Here is a 23,604-nt window from a genome sequence, read left to right as displayed (position 1 = left end):
TATTTAAAACTGTTAAAAAATTATTATTCTTTTAGAATTCTGTTTTTTTTTTTTTTTTTTTTGTAATTTAACTAATTATATATTTTAATGAGAAAAAATGTTGATTTTTTTAAAACATAATAATATTGATTTTATGTCCATTTTTAATTTGCAACTCCAAGGTAAATGAAATAAATAATGGCTTTATATAACTATTTTTTTTTATTACTTAAATTCTTCAGCTTTATAAAATGTTGCAATTTTTATGGACCGAAATTTATTTTGTTTAGGTTTCATAACATAAAATATGGAGAAGTTAGAACACCTGAAAAACATTTTTATCTCATAATTATCAAAATTATCACTACATAGGAACTAGCAGTATCAGAATTTTTGACACCCCTAACACGAAACTGCGAATACAATATAAAAATCTCGTAATTTCTCTGTTAAAAGTGGGTTATTTATTTTCTTTATGGATTATACTTCCAAAATAAACTATTACAGTTGTTTTAAAAGTAATAGAAATATTTTTTTTTTTTTTAAAACAGTAATGAATTTTCCGAACTCAATATTTTTCAATTTTTAAACTTTAAAAATCTATCAAAATTTTTCTATTGATTCTATTTTTACGATATTTTCAGGGTCAATGTGAAATTTTATGTTCTTTCCAATAAACCGAATATAATATTTTAGACAAACGTTTTTTTTAAATTCACGCCCCCCCCCCAAGTGTCACCCATTTTGAAATGTCTATTAAAAAGTAAATAATTAATTTATGTCGCACAAATTGAAGAGAAAGGGTCAATAAATAATATATTCAAATTTAAAACAAAAAAAAAAATCGCTTTTTTTAGAAATTTACCTGTAAAGTCCGAAGTTTAAAACCTTATTTTATAAGAACACATTGTTTTTTTTGTCTTTTTTTTTTTTTTAATGAAACCTTGGTCCTTGCTCCTTTAATTGAAAAAATAATTAGGGCTTGAATTACATTTTTCGAGGAGTTATAAGCTTGAAAAGACAGGGGGTCGAATAATTCACGCCTCTCATTTTGAAATGTCTATTAAAAAGTAAATAATTAATTATATCGGGGAGTTTTATATATCACAAATTGAAGAGAAAAGGTCAATAAATAATATATTCAAATTTAAAACAAAAAAAAAATCGCTTTTTTAGAAATTTACCTGTAAAGTCCGAAGTTTAAAACCTTTTTTTTTTAAAAAAAACATTGTTTTTTTTTTTTTTAATAAAACCTTGGTCCTTGCTCCTTTAATTGAAAAAAAAATTAGGGCTTGAATTACATTTTTCGAGGAGTTATAAGCTTGGAAAGATGGGGTGGAATTATTCACTATTTTCACGAAATTTCTGACACTGCTACATAGGAACATGGTTTTTTAAAGCATCGGTAATGTAAACACGATTTTGGTATTGCATTTTCATACGCTGTAAATTAAAAAAAAATATATAGTACTAGTTCATTTGAATCTTCTTTTAAATGGTCTAAAAGTGATAGTGATAATATTAAACTAAGTTACAGTTACATTGTGTTAGATATAGGAGGGATAAATCTGTATTTCGCGTTGGATTCCTAATGAGCAGTATAGTTTCCGATCCTGCCAACGTCATATACATCATTCCTATTTACAATGCAGCCCAATTATTATCATCATCATTTATTATTAGTAGCTCTGTTCCTATTCACTACACCAAGCAGCAGCGATCCTACCCTCTTTGACTAGCAGCAGCTTCCGATCCTTCCCGTGGCAACATCATCACCACCTGCTCCAATAGCGTTTTTTCATTAAGACGTAATTATTTCTAATGAAATAAAAAGCGTTCTTCATTTTATACACTAGTGCGTCCTTTTTTTTTTTTTTTTTTTTTTTTTTTTTGCTCATCATGCTCTTTATTTAACTTGTGACGGGAGACGTGATACAGCACAGCAGACACCCATGTCTGGCGTTACCCATGCTATTAAATCCGTTAGAATGTCAAGGTCAAATCCTTATGTTTTTCTTTTGTTTTTTTACTTTGCTCCTAAGCCAATGAAATTACAGTATTTTTTTTTTTTTTTTATATAGATCGCACGCACGCTCTCACTTTAACGTTGAATCAGAAAACGTGTCTTGAGATCTTATAACAAACAATAAATTTTGTTGATGTTCATTTATGGAAACTTTCGTTTTCATTTTCTTTAACATTATCAGCTTTTTTTTTTTTTTTTTTTTAATTCCATTAAGTAAAGATAGTCCCGAACAACGATTACAAAAAGCGGCTTCCATAGAAAGTGGCCTACGTGATAATCCTCAGGTAGTATTTCATGATGATTTTTTTTTTAGTCGGCGCGTTAAGAAAATCAATTAAAATAATACTTTCTGAACAAATAGAAAAGAAAACGAAAGAAACTGTGGTTATGGTTCCGATTAACTACTGAATTTCACTTCCGATTGCAGCTTTGCAGAAAACTATGCAGTGACAAGGCAGAGAGGGTCCCTTTTGATTATCTTCGTCTCAGAGCGTGGAAATATTTTTTTAATATAACTCAGCGTAAACTTTTATTGTACAAAAATAAATTGAATTTTTTTCAGTATCCTCTATTTATTAAATTGTTACTTGAAAAAGTAAAGGTTAAAAAAAGAAAAAGAAGACCTCCTTCATATTTAAATTGTTTTCTAAATAATAACGTCATTAGTACTTATACAGAGAAGGTACCGTGCTAAAATTATAACGTTATTATTTGGAAACCCATTCTTAACAAGTGAAGAAGAGGACGTTTTGTAACTATTTTTGTACTTTCATCTAACAGTTCAATAAACAAAAGATACCGTAAAAGTTGAATTTAACTTGAATATCCAATATTCTACTCTCTCTCTCTCTCTCTCTAGTCTATATATATATATATAGTGCTTATGCACCTATTGTGCCGCGATGTTTTCAAGTTTTACAATATATTTGTTTTATTAAATTGTTAGGTGAAAGTATAGAATAATTCCAAAAGTCCCTCCCCCACGCTAAGAATGGCTTTCTAAATAATAACGTTATTATTTCGCACAGTACAATACGTGCATAAGTAAATTAATTTAAATGTGGATTTCATTTTTTTTTTTTTTTTATCACCTTGGCGGAATTAAAAAGCTATTCCACGTTCTTGAGCCGGGAAATTAAAAAATTAACCAATTTCGTTCAATAAATTAAATGTTAGATAGATAAAGTTTAGACTTATTTGGTATTTAATAATGTGGTTGACTCAGAAGTTCGCACAAACCGAAACCTTGATTTGGCAATGAGAGAGAGAGAGAGAGAGAGAGAGAGAGAGAGAGAGAGAGAGAGTTTTGAAAACATATCTGGGCCACGTATACTTGTGAGTTAACCCGACTTAACTTCGAAATTCAAATAAACCCGACTTAACTTCGAAATTAAAATAAAACCTTTAAACTAGCGAACAGAAAGTAATTTCCGACTTCAATTAAAGTCGGATACATATGCAGAGCAGAATAGGGACCTTTTTTTTTTGGTAAAACTATACAAACACCGTGACAGCGAATTAACCCTAACCCTAACACTAACCCTAACCCCAACCCTAAACCCTAACCCTAATCCTAACGCTGTCACGGTGTTTGTATAATAATACCTTTTTTTTTTATTTGCTTTTCCACGAGAGCAAAATGTGACACAAGGTCGTTTTGAATGTGGGGGGGGGGTAAAACCAGCTCCTCAAAAAGGGGCACTCTGGCAGGAGACAGAAATACAAATTGCCTTACTATAAGCAGTTTCCTCTACACTAACTAAGAAGAAAAAAAATATCCTGTTATTTTATTTATTTATTTTTTTACACAGCTTAATTGCCATATATATTTTCAAAACTTACTGTCTAGCCCTCTACCCAAGTATTGATCTCAATTGAAGTAAATATTGAAAATAGATACATAAAATGTTTTATAGGTACATGAAATAATGTGTGCGTGTGTAATGTAAATAGCTTTTCCCGTCTAACCTGATAATTTCATAAGATATATAAAAAGAATTCAGCAGTTAAGTAATATTTCCTCTAAACGAAAACCTTGCAACTTCGCTCTTACCTTCTTTATTCTTGCGCCCAAGAAAAATAGCTCTTTAGATACGCATTGCCGCATTAACGATAAAAAAAATGTGCCAGTTTGTTTTATATATTTATTTAACCCCCTCCCTACTAATAAAACTCGTAAGTGGATTAAAAAAAAATGTTGACGTTTGAAAGTGTATTATTACACACCTCCTCCGCCACAATGAAATCTTACTAATATCAAGACGCGGTTTCGTGCAACCGAGCAGGCATTATTGACCTCTGCAGGTTAGTGTGATATTACTAAACGACCTTGAACTCTACAAGGTAAAGGACAGAATGATCGTCTCGCTCCTAAGTGTGTTCTAGTAGCAGACATCACCGTCTGGAGTCGCGCGGACCTCGCCTCTTCTTCTTCTCGGGGGAAAAACAAGAATATTAACAATGGACAACAACAATATTAAATAAACAGCCCTGCCTGGAGGGATATACGATCATTTTGTGGGGCTGGTTTGGTTGTTTTCAAAACAAAATTTCTACATAACGAAGAAACAACAAAACTTAACCAGCCCTGTCGAAAGAATAATATCGAAGAATAACAACGCAAAACACAATTCGTTGGTTTCTGTTTCGGTAATTATTTTAACGTTTATTTACAATATTTAATTTGTGGATTCAAATTATTGGAGTTGTTCTACCTGTTGACGGTATTTATTTCTACTTTATCCAACCATTTGTTGAAAAAAAAACAAACAAAAAAAAAAAACCCGCTATATTTACAGTATTAGACCCCTCCCGCCGTTTTTAACAAAAAAAAAAAAAAAAAAAAAAAAAAAAAAAATCCTCATTTTTATTAAAACAGGCTTTTCATTGAAAATAGTTTTTAATTTTGTTCCCCCCCTCCCTAAAAATAAAATTAAAAAAAAATATAAAGTTTCTTGAACGTTCTCGACCCAGGAATTCCTTAACATCTCAACTCCCGAACACGCACAAAAAAAAAAAAAAAAAAAAAAAAAAATGGCGAGTACTTTTTTGCTGTATGCTTAAGTTTATAATTGTTGTGATGGTTGAACCCAAAGTAAACCCTAATCCTAACCCTGACCATGTGTGCTTCCCCGTCCTCTTCCACCTCTCCGCTTTACCTTTATCTTCCAAGGAATTTATCATACTGTGACGAAAGTTTCTTAAACTCCAGGAAGCTAAATAATTGTAATAACGGCAAGAATCACCAAGAAATAGAATTTAACGTTACAGCTGCCAAATTACGCAAGAGGATCCTTTTGCCCCGTTTCCAAAAAATCATGTCGGATCTTTTAGGGGACGAGGAACTGAAGGGTAACGAGGCCGGGCCGAAGCAGAATAATGGCCAGTGCGAGGAGGAATTAGAAGAAGAAGAGGCGATCTCCTTCGATGATGAAGGGATCTTTATTAACTTAATGGACGATCTTAATTTAGAGTCTGAGCCAGGTGCGACGGCTAGCAACCCGCCAATGGTAATTAGTGAGGACAAAGATAGCGCGGCCGCCAGCAGCAGTAGTAGTACCGATACGAGTGCGCTCCAGTCACCTTCACCTGGAATTGTCGGTGTTTCAGCGACAGATGACAGTAGTGACAATTGTGGCACCCGACAGCGGGCGATCCATACTACCTCCCCATCAGCAGCATCGTTGTCCGGTGGACACAGTATCGACAAGGTCGTGTGTGGGGAAACCCCTATGGCTGGAATTTGCGCAGAGTCCCTGCGCCTTGATAGCCAAAGTAGCTCTCCAAGCCGAAGCATTGTCAGCAGTGTCCAAAGTTTCTTTTCAGGCAACCCTCAAAATGACACTAAACTCCTCGACCTACTCTCTCCGGCCAGCCCGATCTACGACGACGATGAATTTAACTTCCCAAGGGGCGAACTTCGCAAAACAACCTCCCTGAAGAGCCAGAAGACTCCGCCGGGCACACCTCGTCGTAAAAAAGTGGTGCGGTTCGCTGACGTAATGGGATTGGATTTGGAATCCGTCATTCACGTTTTAAACATGGATTCACCCCCGAAAATCCCACCCTCAGCGCTAGCGGACTTGCAGTCGGGTATCGAAGACGATCGCAAATCTGTGGGGTCCCGCTTGCTTACCGCTTGCTTTAGTCAACCCTCTGCGAGCGAAGGGTTTATGGCCAGGGTCTGTGCGGAAAAGGTGTGTCTGGAAAACGCAGTCATTTCCGACTTGACCATCACAGGTATTGTCCGGGTGGCTAATATTGGGTTCCATAAGACCGTTCATATACGATACACCACGAACAACTGGTCGACACATCACGACGTGGCCGCTTCCTACGTGCACAGCTCGTGCGACGGACCTACGGATAGGTTCTCCTTCAGTATTGTAGCCCCATCGGACTTCTCGGTGGGGTCGCGACTCGAATTCGCCATCTCCTACACGTGCGGCGATGTTGTCTATTGGGACAGCAATCATAAAACGAATTACCGATTTGAATGCTACGCCAAAACGGGACTTACCGAAGCAGAGGATGCATGGATGCACTTTCTTTGAAGGCGAGGAGGGGAACAAAAAAAAAAAAAAAGTCTTAAATGTGAATACTACTGAATGTGAAATCGATTTTTTTTTTTTTTTTTTTTTTTTTTTTAGGTTGACAAAATGTAAATGGTAAATGAATGAAAAACGAATGTGATTTTTTTTTTTTTTGTACAAATATTTAAACAATTCTGTTTGTATTTATATAAAACTTTTAGTTTGATACAAGCATGGGCGCGTTGGGGAAAATTAAGTTTTCCTTTTGGATTTAGTAGTAAAAATAAATAAAATCCTAAGTTTTAAAGATAATCAAATTTTAATCCAAGCCAGAATTTTCTTTCTAATCAACAAGTTAAAGGCTTAAAAATCAATTTAAGAGTTAAAAAGGTCACGTAGTAAAACTGATGTCGGGCATTTTTAAAAATTTATTAATGTTTGTATTTTAGACAATATTACATGCATGATTATTTAAAAAAAAAAGAAAAAAAAAAAGTTTTACCTCTACGTAACTTTAATAAATACACACTGAATTTTTTTTTTTTAATTTACTATTAATGGAATATTTATTGAAACCAAACATAAAATAACGTTAAGCTAACCCGAATTAAAAATATAATAAAATGAAAAAACAAACCTGTAAATATGACTATTTGGAGTTTATTTTTATGATCCACCCGGGAATTGTCTGCGTCTGATCGGTCAGCACTCACTCAACAACGCGGAATACGGCTAGTTATTCAAAAGTTTTAACCTCCACGAGGGCAGAGTTACACAAGGTCGGTTTTTAATGTGCCCCCCCCCCGGGCCACAAAAAGAGGCACTTTGCCTGGATAGTAACAAAAAAAAAAAAAAAAAAAAAAAAATGTATCGGTCATGAAGAATTTCTCCTCCATTAACCGAAACCAAAAAAAAAAAGTGTAGTTGCTGCCAGTGCTGCTGCTGCAGTGCTGCTGCACCAACCACATCAACAGCATCAGATACTACACTTTGATCTTGGCCCGAATGCAAAGAAAAAAAAAGGAATTTAAATTTCAATATTTCGTAAGATAGTCAATCGATTTTATTGCAAAATTGATTTTTAAATTAACATCTTCCTTCCTAAAATTCTTTCCAAAATTTTTAATATTTTCTTACAAGAAATTAAGATGCGAGGAAAAAATGAAAGTAAAGACATTCGGACAACGCCGGGTAGGTATTTTGAGGTAGATAATAAAATAGTGATTAGCGTGACCCTTAAAAATTTGCAAGTCCAGAATTCAAAATTTTAAAAAAGATTTCATGGCGTACGTATCCATCCATCACCGAACGAAAATGTCATATTCCAAAAATGATGTAAATTGATAAAACTTATATTTTTTTTTTAAATAAGAAAATCAAGTTTTATTACAGAGCGAGGCGTTGTTAATGGTCTGCCATGTTTAATAAAGGGGGAGACAACTCAATTAGAACCACCGAGACCAATATCAGCCCTAAGTACATACACGATGAAGATTTTTTTTAGGCTTTAGAACCAAAACATTTTTACTGATTTTGAGGCCTTTAAACTGTTGGATCGAAAGTGATTTCTGACCTGAATTAAAGTTTAAGTAGGCAAAAACCAAGTTTTGTTATTAAATTATGCTACTAAATGTTCATTTTTTATCATTGTAAAATTGTATTTATCTAAAACAACAAATATTCCATATTTTGTGTTGGAAGTAATAATTTTGTATAAAACTATTGCTATATCACGTTAAAATTAAGAAAAATTGGAAATTAATTTCAGCTCCCTTTTCTTGTTTTCCTTTTGTAAGATTTACGAATTTGATTTGTCGGTGATTAAAAAAAAAAAAAAAAAAAATCAATTCATTGACTAAATAATATAAAGGATATGTAAATTGTCAGCTGGTTTCTGCTACAAATAACATTTTTAAAAAAATCTAAATCTACAAATATAAAAGTGTAAATATGTCTATAAGATTTTAATAAATTATCAAGATTGTAAAACGAACTATTCTTTGAGATTCATGTAATCATGTACCCCTTTTTAAATTTAACATATCTTTGAAAGAAAAAAACTGTAAATTTTCTTTTTTTTTTTAATATTAAAATCGATATTTTTTTAAATAGAATAACTCCTCTTCTCCAATCGATTCTTTTTCGCGAAAAAAAGAAAATAAAGTAAACTACCTTAACCCTAAGTTAGAGAGGCAACACACTCCCTATACAAAAAAAAAAAAAAAATATTTCGTCAAAATGGTGCTTATGCACCTTTGTTACCGCGCTATTTTAAAAAAGTTTTTCGGGTTAATTCAAGTTTCGCGATATCTTTTTCATTATTAAATTGTTAGGTGGAAGCACAGAATAGTTACAAAAACACTCTCCCCATCTTAAGAATCGCTTTCAAAATAACGTTATTTCAGCACGGTAACAAAAGTGCATAAGTACCGTCAAACAAAATCATTTGGTAGGGAGTTTTTTTTTTGTTTTTTTTTTTTCGAAAATAAATTAAAACGCTTGATAGAGACGGGAGTGATTATAAAATTATCAAATTCCTAACCATATATTTTTAATAATAGGCTAATTAAAACAAAACAAAAAAACGGAAGGCTAATTTTTTAAATAAACTAAAATTTCGATATTGTTTGCACAATAACACAAAATAAAAACGCATACTTTTTAATAATCCATGAAAAATGTCTTTTCGTATTTTTTTAATCGTCGTAAAAGACTCTTCGAGACTTTTCGATAACAAACAAGCCGTTTCAAAGATAAAACATGTAAATCTCTTGATGTTTATGTTCACTTAATTTATTTGTGCTGTTTTATGAGGGTGACCCAGTGACCCACTAGACCCATCGGTCCGAATGTTTCCGATTGTGATATACAGAACTGGCCGAACAGTCAATTAGTACTGACATTAAATTTTCCCCCATTTCGTGTTATGGGTGTGTTTTAATACCCCCCCCCCTTGGACCTTCAAATCAACAGTTTAGACATAGCTGTAATTAGTTTCCCTGTTGACTGCGGTATAATACTGTTCTTCTGCAGTTCTAGGTTTACCCTCCCGAGCTTTGCCTTCTCTCTTTGAAAAGGGGTTAATTTCAGGCTAATCACCTGAGGTACCTCTAACGGAGAATGCCGAGGGGACTGTCTAAGCTTTTTTTGCAGGATCGGGGGGAGGGGGCTAACTTTTTAATCCCACTGTTTCCGACTCTTGTGTCACATTTCTCACTGTGGGAGAGAAATAAACACACCAGTTGTAAGTGAATCAATTTGAAGGGGAGGAGGGAGAAGTTGGATTTTTCAAGTCCAACCTGGTTTTATAGTCATATCCTTTAGTGTCGTCTGCTCGTCTATATAAGCACTTGTGCATTTTAACATTTGTTGTTTGTTTTCATTTTAGGAGAGTTTCGCCCGCGAGAAGTTTCAAAATCTCATCTTCTGTCCCATGTTAAGGATGTCACTTTACATTTGCAATGGGATGTTAAAATGTACAGATGCTTATCGCTACTTTAAAAGCGGCTACTTTTGGCCATTCCCAGTTTGTTCCATACATCGGAAGCATTTTGTTCTATATGGACCTTCCTCCTAATTTTTAATTGGTACTAGTGCACTTATTGATCCGTACTGAAATAATAACATTATTTAGAAAGCTATTCTTAACATGGAGAAAGGTGTTTTGTACCTATTCTGTACTTTTAACTTTACAATTTAATAAAACAGACGTAATAAAACTTTAAACTTGAAAGTTCTATTTAAAAAATAGCGCGGATCAATAAGTGCACTTGCATTAACACGTTCTAGTTTGACTTGGGGCGTTACGAGCGCCAGAAGAAATACACTCACTATTTTTGGACGTTTTAGGCTTTCAATGATCACACTTTGTTTTTTGTTTTTTTTTGTTTTTTTGTCCAACGAAAAATGGTTTTACGGAATTTACGAAATAGCGACTATGATTTTTATACGATTGTAGTTTATAAACACCTCCTATAGCAATATGAATTTATAAGTGCAATGGCATAAAAAGTGCTTATTAAGGTAGTCGACAGATCGATTTTTTAAATGTAGTTTTAAGCCAAAAACAATATTACGTACTTAAATGGCATGTCGAAAATAGTAACATATAAAAAAATACGAAAGTTTGTCGAGTAGAAAGTTATTTATTGTTAAAAGTAATTTTTACGGAAAATTGGGTAAAATTGCATTTTTCTTACTTGACGATAGAGTTCATACACAGGGAACAACTCTGAACGCAAATTTTAGATTACATTTTAATAGCGAATAACAATATAGTGATAATTTTTTTTTTTTTTTTTTTTACTAAAAACTGTTTTAGTAAAAAAAAAAAGTTCATCCCTGTAGTGTTACTGTTGACTATGTTTAAACTTTAAACAATGTTTAAAACACAATGGCTGTTGTTCTAATTGATGAATTTTCGTAATTTTTGGATATATTACTATTTTCGACATGAATATTAAGTACATAATATTGTTTTTGCTTAAAACGATATATTAAAAAATCGATCTGTCGACTATATCGTAACAAGCACTAAATAAAAATTGTCATCGGAATAAACTAATTTTTCTCCTAACATTAAACCAATATAATTTTCATAGTGATGAGAGCAGTGCTTCTTCCGTTCCATTTTCGGTCTCGAGGAATTGATGTTAACTATTATTTATATTGATGAATTCAAATTAATATATATATATATATATATATATATATATATATATATATTTAAAGTCTTCCATATTGGAATGTTAAATTGTATAACGTTGTATTTGGCCTTCTGGACAAGATCAAAGTGTTGCTGCTGCACTTCAATTTCGTGTTCTGTCAGTGGAGAAGAAATCCGTCACGACTGTGACAATTTTTATTTTTGTTCCTTTTCTCCACATTAAAAAACGACCCTGGTGTCTAACTCTGTCCCGTGGGGAGACATTGTAAATAGGAACTGTATAACGTTGTACATTTTAACTATTTTTTTTTTTACTCACTCCGTATTTTTAGTGTCTCTCTTTGTCATTTGTTCTGTGATATTTTCTGCATTTTTACATCTGACAGAAATTAGTAAATGCAAATTTAAAAGAAAAGGTTAAATATAAAATATAAAGGTTATCAATTGAAATGAATGGCTCTCGTCTTCAGGAGGCCTCAAGTTTTGACAAGCTTCTGGGCTTGACCATTACTCCTGATCTTAAATGGAACACGTATATCAAATCTGTTGCCAAGGCCGCTGGAAAAATGGTGGGATCTTTCTATCGATCCAGTAGATATCTCACTGCTGATGGTATTCTCTACCTATATAAGAGCCAGGTACGTCCAAGGATGGAATACTGTTGCCACATCTGGGCAGGAGCTGCTAGAAAGGACTTGTCCTGCCTTGATAGAGTTCAAAATAGACTTCGTAGCCTCGTAGGAGATGTCCTTTTCTCCTCCTTGCAACCTCTATCTCACAGAAGAGATGTTGCGAGTTTGTCTCTGCTGTATCGTTATTTTCATGGAAAGTGTTCAACTGAGCTTCAATCTTTGGTCCCCCCTCGCCAAACTTTCACAAGAAACACTCGTCTAGCTGTAAACACTATCAATAATTTCCCCCACTCTTTATCTGTGGCTAAACCTAAACGTAGATTCCATGAACAAAGCTTCTTTCTTAGAACTGCACGCCTGTGGAATTGTCTTCCGTTTTCCTGCTTTCCGGCTGACTACAATATGGTTGTGTTCAAGTCTAAAGTAAATAAGTTCTTGATGAGCCGTTCCATATAAGTTATTAAATTTACCAAATTTTCATTACTAATGATTACTATATTGACCAATTTCTACTGTACACTCTTTAACCCTTATCCTTGAGTGGCCTCTGGGCCTTGATAATGTGGTGATGCCTTTGTAAAAAAAAAAAAAAAATCGGCACCGAAAATAAAAAACAACTAAAAACAAAACTTGTAAATAAAATCTGAACTACATTACCCATTAAAACCTTTTTTAATTATTGCCTTAATTTTAAATTAAGTTTGAGACAATTTTTTTTTTCTAGTAAACTCTGGTAAAAATCTTACAGGTTAAATTGTGTGTGTTTTTTTTTATCATATTTTATTTTTTAGTTTTGGTAATGAAATTTTTTTTTAGATTAGGTCCAACCACCTCTACAATTTTCTTTTAAATAACGAGTTTTATAGGTTTTCGACGATGCTGATACGGAAATCGCATTGAAATTTTTGCAGAAATAAGTAGTTATCGAGATATAAAAGGTTGTATTATGCATTGTATTTTTTGGTGACCATCTTTTTACGCGCGTGCACGCGCCATAAACAAATCTATGCGCGTAACAAAGATGGCCGCCAAAGAATACAATGCGTAATACAACTTCCTATATTTCGATAACTACTTATTTCTGCAAAATTTCAATCCGAGTTCCGTATTCAGCATAGTCAAAAACCCAGAAAGTCGTCATTTAAAAGAAAATTGTGGCGATGGACCTAATCTAAAAATTTACCAATAATTTTTTACTCAGTTCCTCTTCCTCACTCTTAATGTCAGACTTTTTTTTTTTTTTTTCGTACTTTCGATTTTGGACCTTATAAAACGAAAGTTACTTTATTTGAAAATCATTGACCATTCACATTTTGGTTTTCTAGACGAAGTACTAAATAAAGATGGTCACAAAAGAACGTTTCCAAAAAAAAAAAAAAAAAAGAAAAAAAAAAGTCCATTACAAGAAGTTTTTCAATCTGACCCCTCCGCCCCTACTTTCAAAGAATACAATTAACGCAACTCGCAACACTTACTATCGTTTCAAATCTTTTAGGGGTTAGGTCATTCGCGTTTAAATAAAATGAGCAATTCGGAAGTTTAACTCGTTGTTCTAAGAAAGGTTATTTTACTAAGAATTGTAAGAAAAAATTATTTTTAACTTTTGTTTTAATGTAAAAGTTTTAAAACATTAACAACAAAATGTAAAACGCGACGATATTTTATTTCTTAAGCAAAAGTCTAAGAAAAGTTTTTAAAACTGTTCTGTAAAATAGTTACCTTCCTAAATTGCCATTCTACGGAAAGAAGTAACTGTAGATCATAAAAGTTTTAATTAATTTTTAGTGCTTGTCCAATAATAATTTAATATTAAAAAAAAAAAAAACAAAGAAATATTTACAAAATATAAAAAAACTTTTTTTAATTTAATGTAAATTTTCTGTGGTTCTTGATATTACATGCGAAATATAGAAGTTCCAAATCTAGGCTCCAAATTTTCGATTTCTGTGAACAAGCTGCCAATGGCTCGCTTGTTGATAATCTCTGTATTATTAAAACTCTGACAAGATATTGGTGTTTCTCGCCTTAAATACACGTATTAATTAATAATATCCGAGCATTGGCCTTTTGGCCAAGATCAAGGTGTAGTATCTGTTCTTCAGATGCTGCACTTCCATTTCTTGTTCTCTTTCGGTGGAGCATTAGTCCTCCACGACTGAGACAATTTTTATTTTTGTACCTTTTCTCCACGTTAAAAAACGACCCTGGTGTCTAACTCTGTCCCGTGGGGAGGCATAGTAAATAGGTACACGTATTATCTTTAATTAATTGAATTTTAGAATTTAAAACAAAAAGACATTGTAAATATGACCACACTTTGCATTATTTTTCAATAAACCATATACTCTGCAATATGCGTCCACCCGGGCAACGCCGGATAAATAGAAATATAGTTAGTGATGCAAACAAACAAAACTGTAAAATCAACTAGTCTTCCAATCCTGTTTGAATTGACAAATGAAACGATAACTTTAATTTTTTAATTTTTTTTTACATACAGTGTTTACCGATGTATTGGAAAATTTTTAATGGTGCCCAACTCTTTGATACGGTAAGTTTGGGAAAATGAGTTAAAAATATGCAAAATACTGTTACCCCCCGCTCCCGAATATATGTCAGCCTATGTCACGGTAACATATATTGAGCGAATTTCTAACAGTATTTTGTCTTGTTTTTTATTCATAACTCATTTTCCCAAACCTACCGTATCAAAGAGTTGGGCACCATTTAAAATTTTCCAATACATCGGTTAACACTGTATGTTTTTCGAGCTGAATAAACATGTTACATCAAATAAAAACACTAGAAAATTATCCAGTTAGGTAGAAAAGTAACTTATCATAAAGGTTTACTTCACAAGATCTCTATCTATGGTATAGCTGAAAATGTCTTCTCAATTATTAAATCATTTCTTTCTGATAGGTTCATAAGAGTAGTGGTTGAGGGGCAAAAATCAGAAGCTCACAGTATTAATGCTGGAGTCCCTCAGGGGTCCATCCTGGGCCCAACTCTATTCCGGATCTACATTAATGATCTTCCAAATCACATCCTTACATCATTTGTAGACATTTATGCTGATGACACTACCATTTATGGTAGCACATCTAAGACAGTAAATGACAAAGTTCTCTCCGATTCTCTCTCTTCTGATCTTGAGCACGAGGTACAATGGGGAAAGGAGTGGTTGGTTACTTTTAATGCATCTAAAACCAAGCTTCTCTTTTTACATCATCAACACTCTGATCCACATCTGGCATCAATTGAAATAAATGGTTCTCGTCTTCAGGAGGCCTCAAGTTTTGACAAGCTTTTGGGCTTGACCATTACTCCTGATCTTAAATGGAATATGTACATCAAATCTGTTGCCAAGGCCGCTGGAAAAATGGTGGGATCTTTCTATCGATCCAGTAAATATTGCACTGCTGATGCAATTCTCTATCTATATAAGAGCCAGGTACGTCCAAGAATGGAATACTGTTGCCACATCTGGGCAGGAGCTGCTAAAAAGGACTTGTCCTGCCTTGATAGAGTTCAAAATAGACTTCGTAGCCTCGTAGGATATGTCCTTTTCTCTTCCCTCCAATCTCTATCTCACAGATGAGATGTTGCGAGTTTGTCTCTGCTGTATCGTTATTTTTATGGAAAGTGTTCGACTGAGCTTCAGTCTATGGTCCCCCCTCGCCAAACTTTCACAAGAAACACTCTAGCTGAAAACACTATCAATAATTGCCCCCCACTCTTTATCTGTGGCTAAACCTAAACGTAGATTCCATGAACAAAGCTTCTTCTTAGAACTGCACGCCTGTGGAATTGTCTTCCGTTTTCCTGCTTTCCGGCTGACTACAATATGGTTGTCTTCAAGTCTAACGTAAACAAGTTTTTGATGAGCCGTTCCATATAAGTTAACAAATTTACCGAATTGATTACTATATTGTCCAATTTCTACTGTACACTCTTTAACCCTTATCCTCGAGTGGCCTCTTGGCCTTGATAATGTGGTGGTGCCTGTGTAAAAAAAAAAAAAAAAATCTTGCCTTTGATAACATTTATTTGTTATATATTTGTTTTTTTGACAACTTTTTCGAATCTTTGTACAGTAATACAAACCCTGGATTTCCATTAAACCCCACTTTTTTGTTTGTAAATGTTAATTTGAACTAAAAACAATGTTATTTACTTGTCACAATTAAATATTACATTATCACATAAAATATGTACTTTCACGATTTCACAGTCGATTGATCACCATAATTTTGGAGGGAATTCTAAAAAGACAGACTTCAAGGATCTTCGCTGTTCATTCTGTTAATTATTTAAGTATAATTTGTAGTTTGTCGAAAACTATTTTAATTAACAATTTTTCTACTTTATCATTTTTTGTAATTTATGGAAATTTTACCTTTTTCGACATGAGTAGATACCATCGGTTTTAATTGAAATTCAATATTTTGATTTTCGTTTTTTTTTTTTTTTTTTTACGCCATGCCCCAGCATAGTATAAACATCCCCAACCACCCCATGTTAAGAACGGCTTTCGGAATAAACACTCCCGACCTCCCCATGTTAAGAATGGCGTTTGAGGCGTTTATTCCGAAAGCCATTCTTAACATGGAGTGGTTGGGGGTCTGGGTCCGGTCGTAAAAATTTACCTGATTTTCATTCATATTCCGAAGAAGCACCAATTAAAAAAATATTAATAAATATAAACTAGCAAAAAATAAGATTATTTCGGATGCTAACGAGAATATATGCGTTAAGCTTGAATTAATAAATTTATTTATGCATCGCTAGCAATAATGTTATAAACATGCATATTAATATAGTATATAAATATTTATTAATATAGTATTCAAGCGTGGCCAACGTAAATAAAAAGCCCCTTCATTGAAGTTACGTAACATGCTTACGTGCTAAAATAAAGCCACGGATAGGCGATAGACAACTATGAGAATAATCATTTTCTGTTTCAAAGAAATTGCCGAAGGATTTATAAAACTGGTCCAAAAGTGACTGTACTCTCTTTTCCGAAAGATAAAAGATTTGAACACGTGCAATTAAAAGGAAGTAAGTGCATTTAATTATTAATTTAAAAGTGCACCCGTTTTAAAAATAATCCTTGTCATAATCATCTATAGCCTAACCGTGTCCATTGTACCTTATTCTACGACGTCAGCAGGTTATGCGATTTTAATGGAAAGGCCTTCTATTTACGTCGGCCACGCTTGAATGAGTAAATAAGCGTGTTTGCAGCAACAATTGTCACTCGTTAATTTGGAAGTCCGTGTTTACAACATAGGCAATATAGCCCTCCTCACCCCGTTGGACCCGGATGAATTTGATATTTTAATGAAGCACTAGAGCGTTTATTTCTGTACGACGACAGTGCGCATGGAAAAGTATTTTCCCTTTGTGATTAGAGACACACGTTTAGTTAAATTAGAACAACACAAGGGGACATTTTAATTTATCAAAATGTATATAAAAACATTAAAATCTTTTCCCTTTAAAACAGCTTTATTTATTAAATGATCGTTCCCATATTTGTGAAAATAAACGAAACACCAACGATAATGTACGTTAAAGATCTTGTTTGGATCATTTGAAGTTTTGTTTACATTTTAAGAATATACGCCATCTAGGCGTCATAAGCATAAGCCACGCCTACTTTAAGTATGGTGGCCATAAGCTTAAAAAAACACCGATTATTTTTTTTTTTTATATTAAACTGGCGATAGTTTGCTCAACATGTATTAAATTTGTATTGATTTAATTCTTTAAACGAAATTATTGCACTGTTTGTGTGATTTCTATAAAAAAATATCCGTACTTTTTATTTTAAAATGCAATTTTTTTTTCACATAAAATAGAAAAATTAAATTTGAATATTTTTAGATAATTATCAGTACTCATGCAAAGAGTGATCCGTGCTGAAATAATAACGTTATTATTTAAAAAGCGATTCTTATCATGGGGAGGGTGTTTTATACCTATTCTGTACTTTAACCTTACAATTGAATTAAAAAAAACAAAAAAACAACTTTAATTAAACGTGAAAATACGATTTAAAAAATAGCGCGGATCGCCGGATCACTCTCTGCATTAACACCTAATTATATATATATATATATATATATATATAAAGAAAACATAACGTGTGTGTTTGTGTGTTTTAATATGCAAGATTTTCTTTAATAATAATTAAAACAAAAATAAGCCTTTAACTGAAGTAAATCTTCTATTTCATTTTCCACTTCCCGGCAACCCTTCGTACACGTGTTTTGTTGCTCTACAGCTCATCAGCGTAGCTTGACTATTAAGAATGGGCTGTAAAGCAGCGAACCCCGTGTACGTAGAGTATTGTTTTAAAAGTAAATTAAAAATAGATTTGTTTGTTTACGCCCGAAATATATGGGCGATCTTCCTTAAGAAAAACTAATTCCTTGATCTCCTATGTAAGGAGACGCTAATACAGAATATTTGATTATCGCTAAAAAAATTATTTTTTTAAATGAAGATATATTATACTAGCATTTCAGCCCGGCGTTGCCCGGGTGTTTGGAGGTGTATGTTGAGCAAAAAAAAAAAAAAGCGGTTAATTTTTTTTTTTTAACTTTGACCCCTTAACATTTATTGTTCGGGGCTCAAATCAAGTTAAGTTAGATCCATGTCCAAGGAACCTATATCTAAAATTTCAAATGTTTAGACCAAAAATTGGCGGAGGAATTTGATACCGTTCTCAAAGGTCAAATCGTTGAACTTTGACCCCTTAACAGCTAAATTTCTGGCTGAAAACGGATTACAAAGATTTTCCCAAGTCTCAGTGCCCTGTATATCAAATTTCGAGTATATAGACTTAAAATTGATAGTTATTGCGTTGGAAAATGTACAGACACACAGATACACACAGACACGTCCACTTTTATAGATATATAGATAATACAAAAATGAACTATTACGTTCTATCCGACAATTTAAAAAAGCTTCCAAATTAATTTCGCATAAGTGACGATAGGAAACTTATTTCTCACGCGCCGCTATTGTAAAAAAGAAACAGTATTTTTTAATTTTTTTTTTTTTTAGTAATTTGACGTTTATTTTAATAATTGTAATATACAATTTAAAATTATTTCTCTATTTTTAAATGGTAATGAATGCATTTTTTTTTTTGACAATGTCACAAAATAGCAAGTTTCAGCGGTTAAATTGGTTATTTTGAACTTTTCAGCTTTAAGATAGCTGCTATTAAAACAACGTTATCTTAGCCTAACCAAATTAGTTCTATGTTTATTTTAACTATAACACCGTTTGCATGGTATTAACACCTGGACCCTGAGTGGGACTATTTTGCGTCATTTCACCGCATTCGTTTACGATACGCGCGAACAGTTTCTTGCTGAAATGTACGTTTGTGCATGCATGACCGTGCCCATTTATGTGAAAATAAACGAAACACCAGCGATAATGTACGTTATATATCTTGTTTGGGTTATTTTAAGTTCTGTTTACATTTCATTTTAATATACGTCATCGTAAATGAAGGCGGTGAAATGGCGCAAAATATTCCCAGGGTCCATGTTAACCGTAAATTTGCGACGGGTTTAAATGCCAAATTCGTTTTCAACTTCAATAACCCCTACAAACACAAACTAGAATGGTCGGCGTAATGTTACAGTTAAAATAAACATTTACCCAGTTCAATTAATAATTTAAATGGGGTTTGTACTACTGTACACATAGATTCGAAAAAGTTGTCAAAAAACAAATATATAACAAATAAATGTTATCAAAGGCAAGATAAGTTACTTTTCTACCCAACTGGATATGTTTTTAGTGTTTTTTTTTTTTTTTTTTTTTTTTTTAATTCAATATAACATTTTTATTCAGCTCGAAAAACTGTTTACCGATATATTGGAAAATTTAAAATGGCAGCCGACTCTCTCTTTGACCCGGTAAGTTTGGAAAAAGGAGTTAAAAAAAATATACAAAATACTGTTGAAAACCCACCGAATATATGTCATCCTATGTCATGGTAACATATATTGAGCGAATTTTTAACCGTATTTCTTTTTTTTTTTTTTTTTTTATTAATAATTCCTTTTCTCAAACTTACCGTGTCAAAGAGAGAGTCGGCCGCCATTTTTAACTTTCCAATAAGCATTGTATGTTTTTGAGCTGAATAAACATGTTACATTATATAAAAACACTAAAAACATACCCAGTTAGGTAGAAAAGTAACTTATCTAATACATATATCGGATTTGTATTATTGCACACACAGATTCGAAAAAGTTGTCAAAAAACAAATATATAACAAAGAAATATCATGCTGCTAATACATTTTTTTATAGTCGTAAAATTATTAATCGAACCAAATTTTTATAAAACTAGAACTGTTTTTATGGCAACTATCATAATCTGAAAAGTTCAAAATAATAAAAATGATTGCCAAATAATTATAAAAATTGAGCATTCGTTATTTTTGCCTATATCATGTTTTTTTTTTTTTTTTTTTTTTTTTGGTTACGTTACTATTTAACATTAAATTTACTTAATATTTCTAAGCAATTTTCTATCACACAGAAATAGCCTGATTGTCATTGCATTCCGGGTAATTTTCAGTGACCGGCAGGAAAATACGACAAAGGTGGTACAATTTTATGGAGATCGCTCCAGACAAGGTGTGCAGCCACAGTAAGAAATGAATAAAATATGTACCACTGGTACATATTTTATTCATTTCTTACTGTGGCTGCAGTGCTGCAGTGCTGCACACCTTGTCTGGAGCGATCTCCATAAAATAAACGCACGCACACAAAATAATGAATTTAAGTATGGAAAAAAATCTATCGCTAAAAGAAATCAACAAATAGCCGTAAATGTAAAAAGACAATACAAAAATTAACCGAAAAGATTAGTTAAATTAAGTATTACACATGTGATAATTAGTTACTTTTGTTAGTTAATTTATATATATTCTATTACAAATGTTAAAGTTTAGGAATATTTAAAATTTTTACATTATTTTGTGGGTGGGTAGATTTTAATCTGTTGATTTGAAAGCAATTAGGGTTTTCAAAGTTTTAAAGAATCCGTTTTTTTTTTTTTTTTTTTTTTTTTTTTACCGCGCCTCTGTTGCCTCAAAGAACCATTAATTTTATTGGTTGTAATATGACGTTACCAGGTTACTACATATTTTCAAAATAAACGTTTGGGTGAGATGGTTGCTTAAAAGTGGGCGATGTTTTAGAAAAATAGAGGTTGAAGTAAGGATGAAACCTTGCCTCTTTTCGCAATAAATCATTTTTTTTTTAATATTTAATTTCGTAAACCTCTAAATAAAAGAATATTGGGTATTTTTTTTTTTAATTTTTCATTTATTTTTTTCCGCGACCTAACATTTACCGTTAAGTTAACGACTGTTAGGTTTCTGGATCAGCTGAAAGCGAATCGCATTTAAATTTGGACAGACAAGTAGTTTTCTGCATCTTAATAACTTTATTGTCCAGTGTTTTCACTGGCGGTCATGTTTTTTTCAACTAAACAAATACTAATTCGTTACAAAACGCTCTCTTCCTCATGTTAAGAATGCCACTGAAATTCATTGAGTAATCGACTGGAAAAAAAACTCTTAATATCCAGAAAACTACTCGTCTGCCCCAAATTCTAATGTGATATTCGTTTTCAGCATAACCGAAAACTTAAATAGTCACCAATTTAAAGGTAAGTGTTAAGGTGGAAATAAAGTAAAAATTTACGGAACTTTGTTTGGCAAAAGCCTTTTCAGTCATCAGGAACTTGGATTTCCCTTTTTTTTTTTTTCTTGATATATATATATAATGGGAGGGAAGGAGAGAGAGAGAGAGAGAGAGAGAAAAGTATTTCGGCCAGGTGTGGAACGAAAGAAAACAGAAATTACTGGTAATGGCTAGTAATTATGCGACAGGTACTTGGTACACCTTACCTTGTCAAATGAAAAGAGAAACAAAAAGTAGCAAGTGTTTTTGCTAATTTTCAACTTTCTTCTCTCGTCAACAACAAACGGGCATTCTTTCTGATTGAGTTTTCCCGACTTGTAAAATTTGATGAAAATGAAGAAAACTCAATGATCGATTTCACCCCTTTTCTCTCTGTTTTTCTTTCCATTTTTTTTTTTGTCATTCTATGACCTTGTCACCACACACCCCCAAAACACACTGTAACTTTTTTAAAATTAAAAAAAAATTGATATTTTTTAGTTTACCGACCACTCAGCATTCACCTCTAATTTGTCGACCTTTAGGTTTTCGGGTACACTGAGAACGAATATCGCATTTATTTTTTGCGCAAACGCACAGTTGTCCATATTTGAAGACATTCAGTATCCAACCTAATCACTATTGTTTTTGTTGGCGGCCATCTTGTTTCCCACGCCAAAAACAGCCAAAACATTTTTCGGCTTCAATGCCGAAACCACCCCACCCCACCCTTCCGGATATTTTTCCACTTCCCGACATAAAAACGGACAATCTTTTTTTCACTTTCTTAATTATATTCATTTTTTTCACTTTCTTAATAAAATGCGCCCACGCGCGTAGTCACTTGACGGTCCACAAGGTGCATCATGAATACATGGCGGACATTTTAAATGACAAGAAATATTTTTCATAAAATAAAGTTTTCACTTCATTTGAGAGTAAAAATATTGCTGTCAGTTTTCACGAGCTGTTTACAAAAGCATATTTTATGTTTTTCGTCGTTCTTTTTTTTCTGAGGGGGAGGGGGTATTCAAACTTTAACAGGTGCTTCTGCAGTTTAATTAAGTTTTCCATGGAAGGGCGGGGACCACAACACACCCGCCCCCGCTAGTGAATTTTTTTTTTTTTTATTAGATCAATTAAAAGGGGTTAATACCATGCAAACCGTAAATTTGCGACGGATTTTATTTGTGGCCTGCAGCAGCAGTGCAGCATCGAATATCCCTTAAAAAAAAAAAAAAAAAGAAATTGGTCGGGGTGTTCTGTTGTAGCGAAAGATATTTACCTTTTATTTTAATAAATATTACTCGAAGTACTGTTTTTAATTTGTGGCGTTTTCTTTACGTCCTTTCCTTGCGCTCAAGATTTCTTGAAATTTACCACACCCCCCTCCAATAAACCTTACTTTCTTTTGCGCCAACGCCGGGGTGGGGAGGAGAGATTCCAGTTATATGTGGCATATTTAGCTTCTTTTGGCGTTTTTTCGTTATTGAAAAACAAGATGTCCGCCATTAAAAATGATAAGGATTTCCGTGGATACTGAATGTCTTCAAATATGAATAACTGCGTATTTGCACAAAAAATAAATGCGATATTCGTTCTCAGCGTATCCGAAAACTTTTAAAGTCTACAAATTAGAGGTGAATGCCGAGGGGTCAGTAAACTAAAAATTTACCAAAAATTTATTTTTATTAGCATTATTTTATTTTTTTTAAATACATTCTCTCTCTCTCTCTCTCTACTTACGTACTGTTACCTAACGTAACCGCGCTCTGTTAATAACTTATTTAAATGTGTAAAATAATAAACATCACGACAGACGATAGAGTACAGTAGTAGGTATTTACTCTCCCCCCTTCACTGCGAACGAGAAGATCAAGACAAGGTCAGTAGGAGGAAGGGGGATTGAGAATTTAGCGTACAAGACGTGTGTGCACTTTAGTCATAAAAAAAAAAAAAAAAAATACGTGGGAAGCTCTGTTGGTATTTCTCGGTAGCGGGGCCTCAGGCGATTAATTCCTTCTCAAAGCGAGAA

The 23,604-nt window shown here is 33.0% G+C and overlaps 2 protein-coding genes and 1 pseudogene across 5 annotated transcripts in view; 1 reads left to right on the top strand and 2 right to left on the bottom strand.

Moving 5' to 3' along the window:
• The window catches only part of LOC145243939 (UDP-glucosyltransferase 2-like), a 51,975-nt pseudogene that overhangs the window by 11,887 nt on the left and 16,484 nt on the right, over positions 1–23,604 (bottom strand). The window lies entirely within an intron of this gene.
• Positions 1–23,604, bottom strand: part of LOC145243937 (UDP-glucosyltransferase 2-like) — a 54,910-nt gene that overhangs the window by 17,108 nt on the left and 14,198 nt on the right. Inside the window, exon 1 of one of the 3 annotated variants that reach the window (XM_080107063.1) lies at positions 21,797–22,064. The exons of 1 other annotated variant lie outside the window; for it this stretch is intronic. The gene's annotated coding sequence lies outside the window, so the exon portion shown is untranslated. Of the gene's footprint in view, positions 1–4,058; positions 4,175–21,796; positions 22,065–23,604 lie in introns of those variants that run through there. One more of the 3 variants, XM_080107065.1, reaches the window with a different exon arrangement.
• LOC145243938 (uncharacterized) lies at positions 4,210–9,308 on the top strand. Its single transcript, XM_080107066.1, has one exon. The coding sequence runs from the start codon at positions 5,125–5,127 to the stop codon at positions 6,556–6,558; it is 1,434 nt and encodes a 477-aa protein (XP_079963192.1). The 5' UTR covers positions 4,210–5,124; the 3' UTR covers positions 6,559–9,308.

The sequence above is a fragment of the Euprymna scolopes genome, chromosome 22, assembly GCF_053919585.1.
Source record: "Euprymna scolopes isolate OS-2025 chromosome 22, ASM5391958v1, whole genome shotgun sequence".
NCBI classification, from domain to species: Eukaryota; Metazoa; Mollusca; class Cephalopoda; order Sepiida; family Sepiolidae; genus Euprymna; species Euprymna scolopes.
The sequence above is the reverse complement of the archived record's forward strand: the minus strand, read 5'-3'. Positions and strand labels throughout refer to the sequence as shown.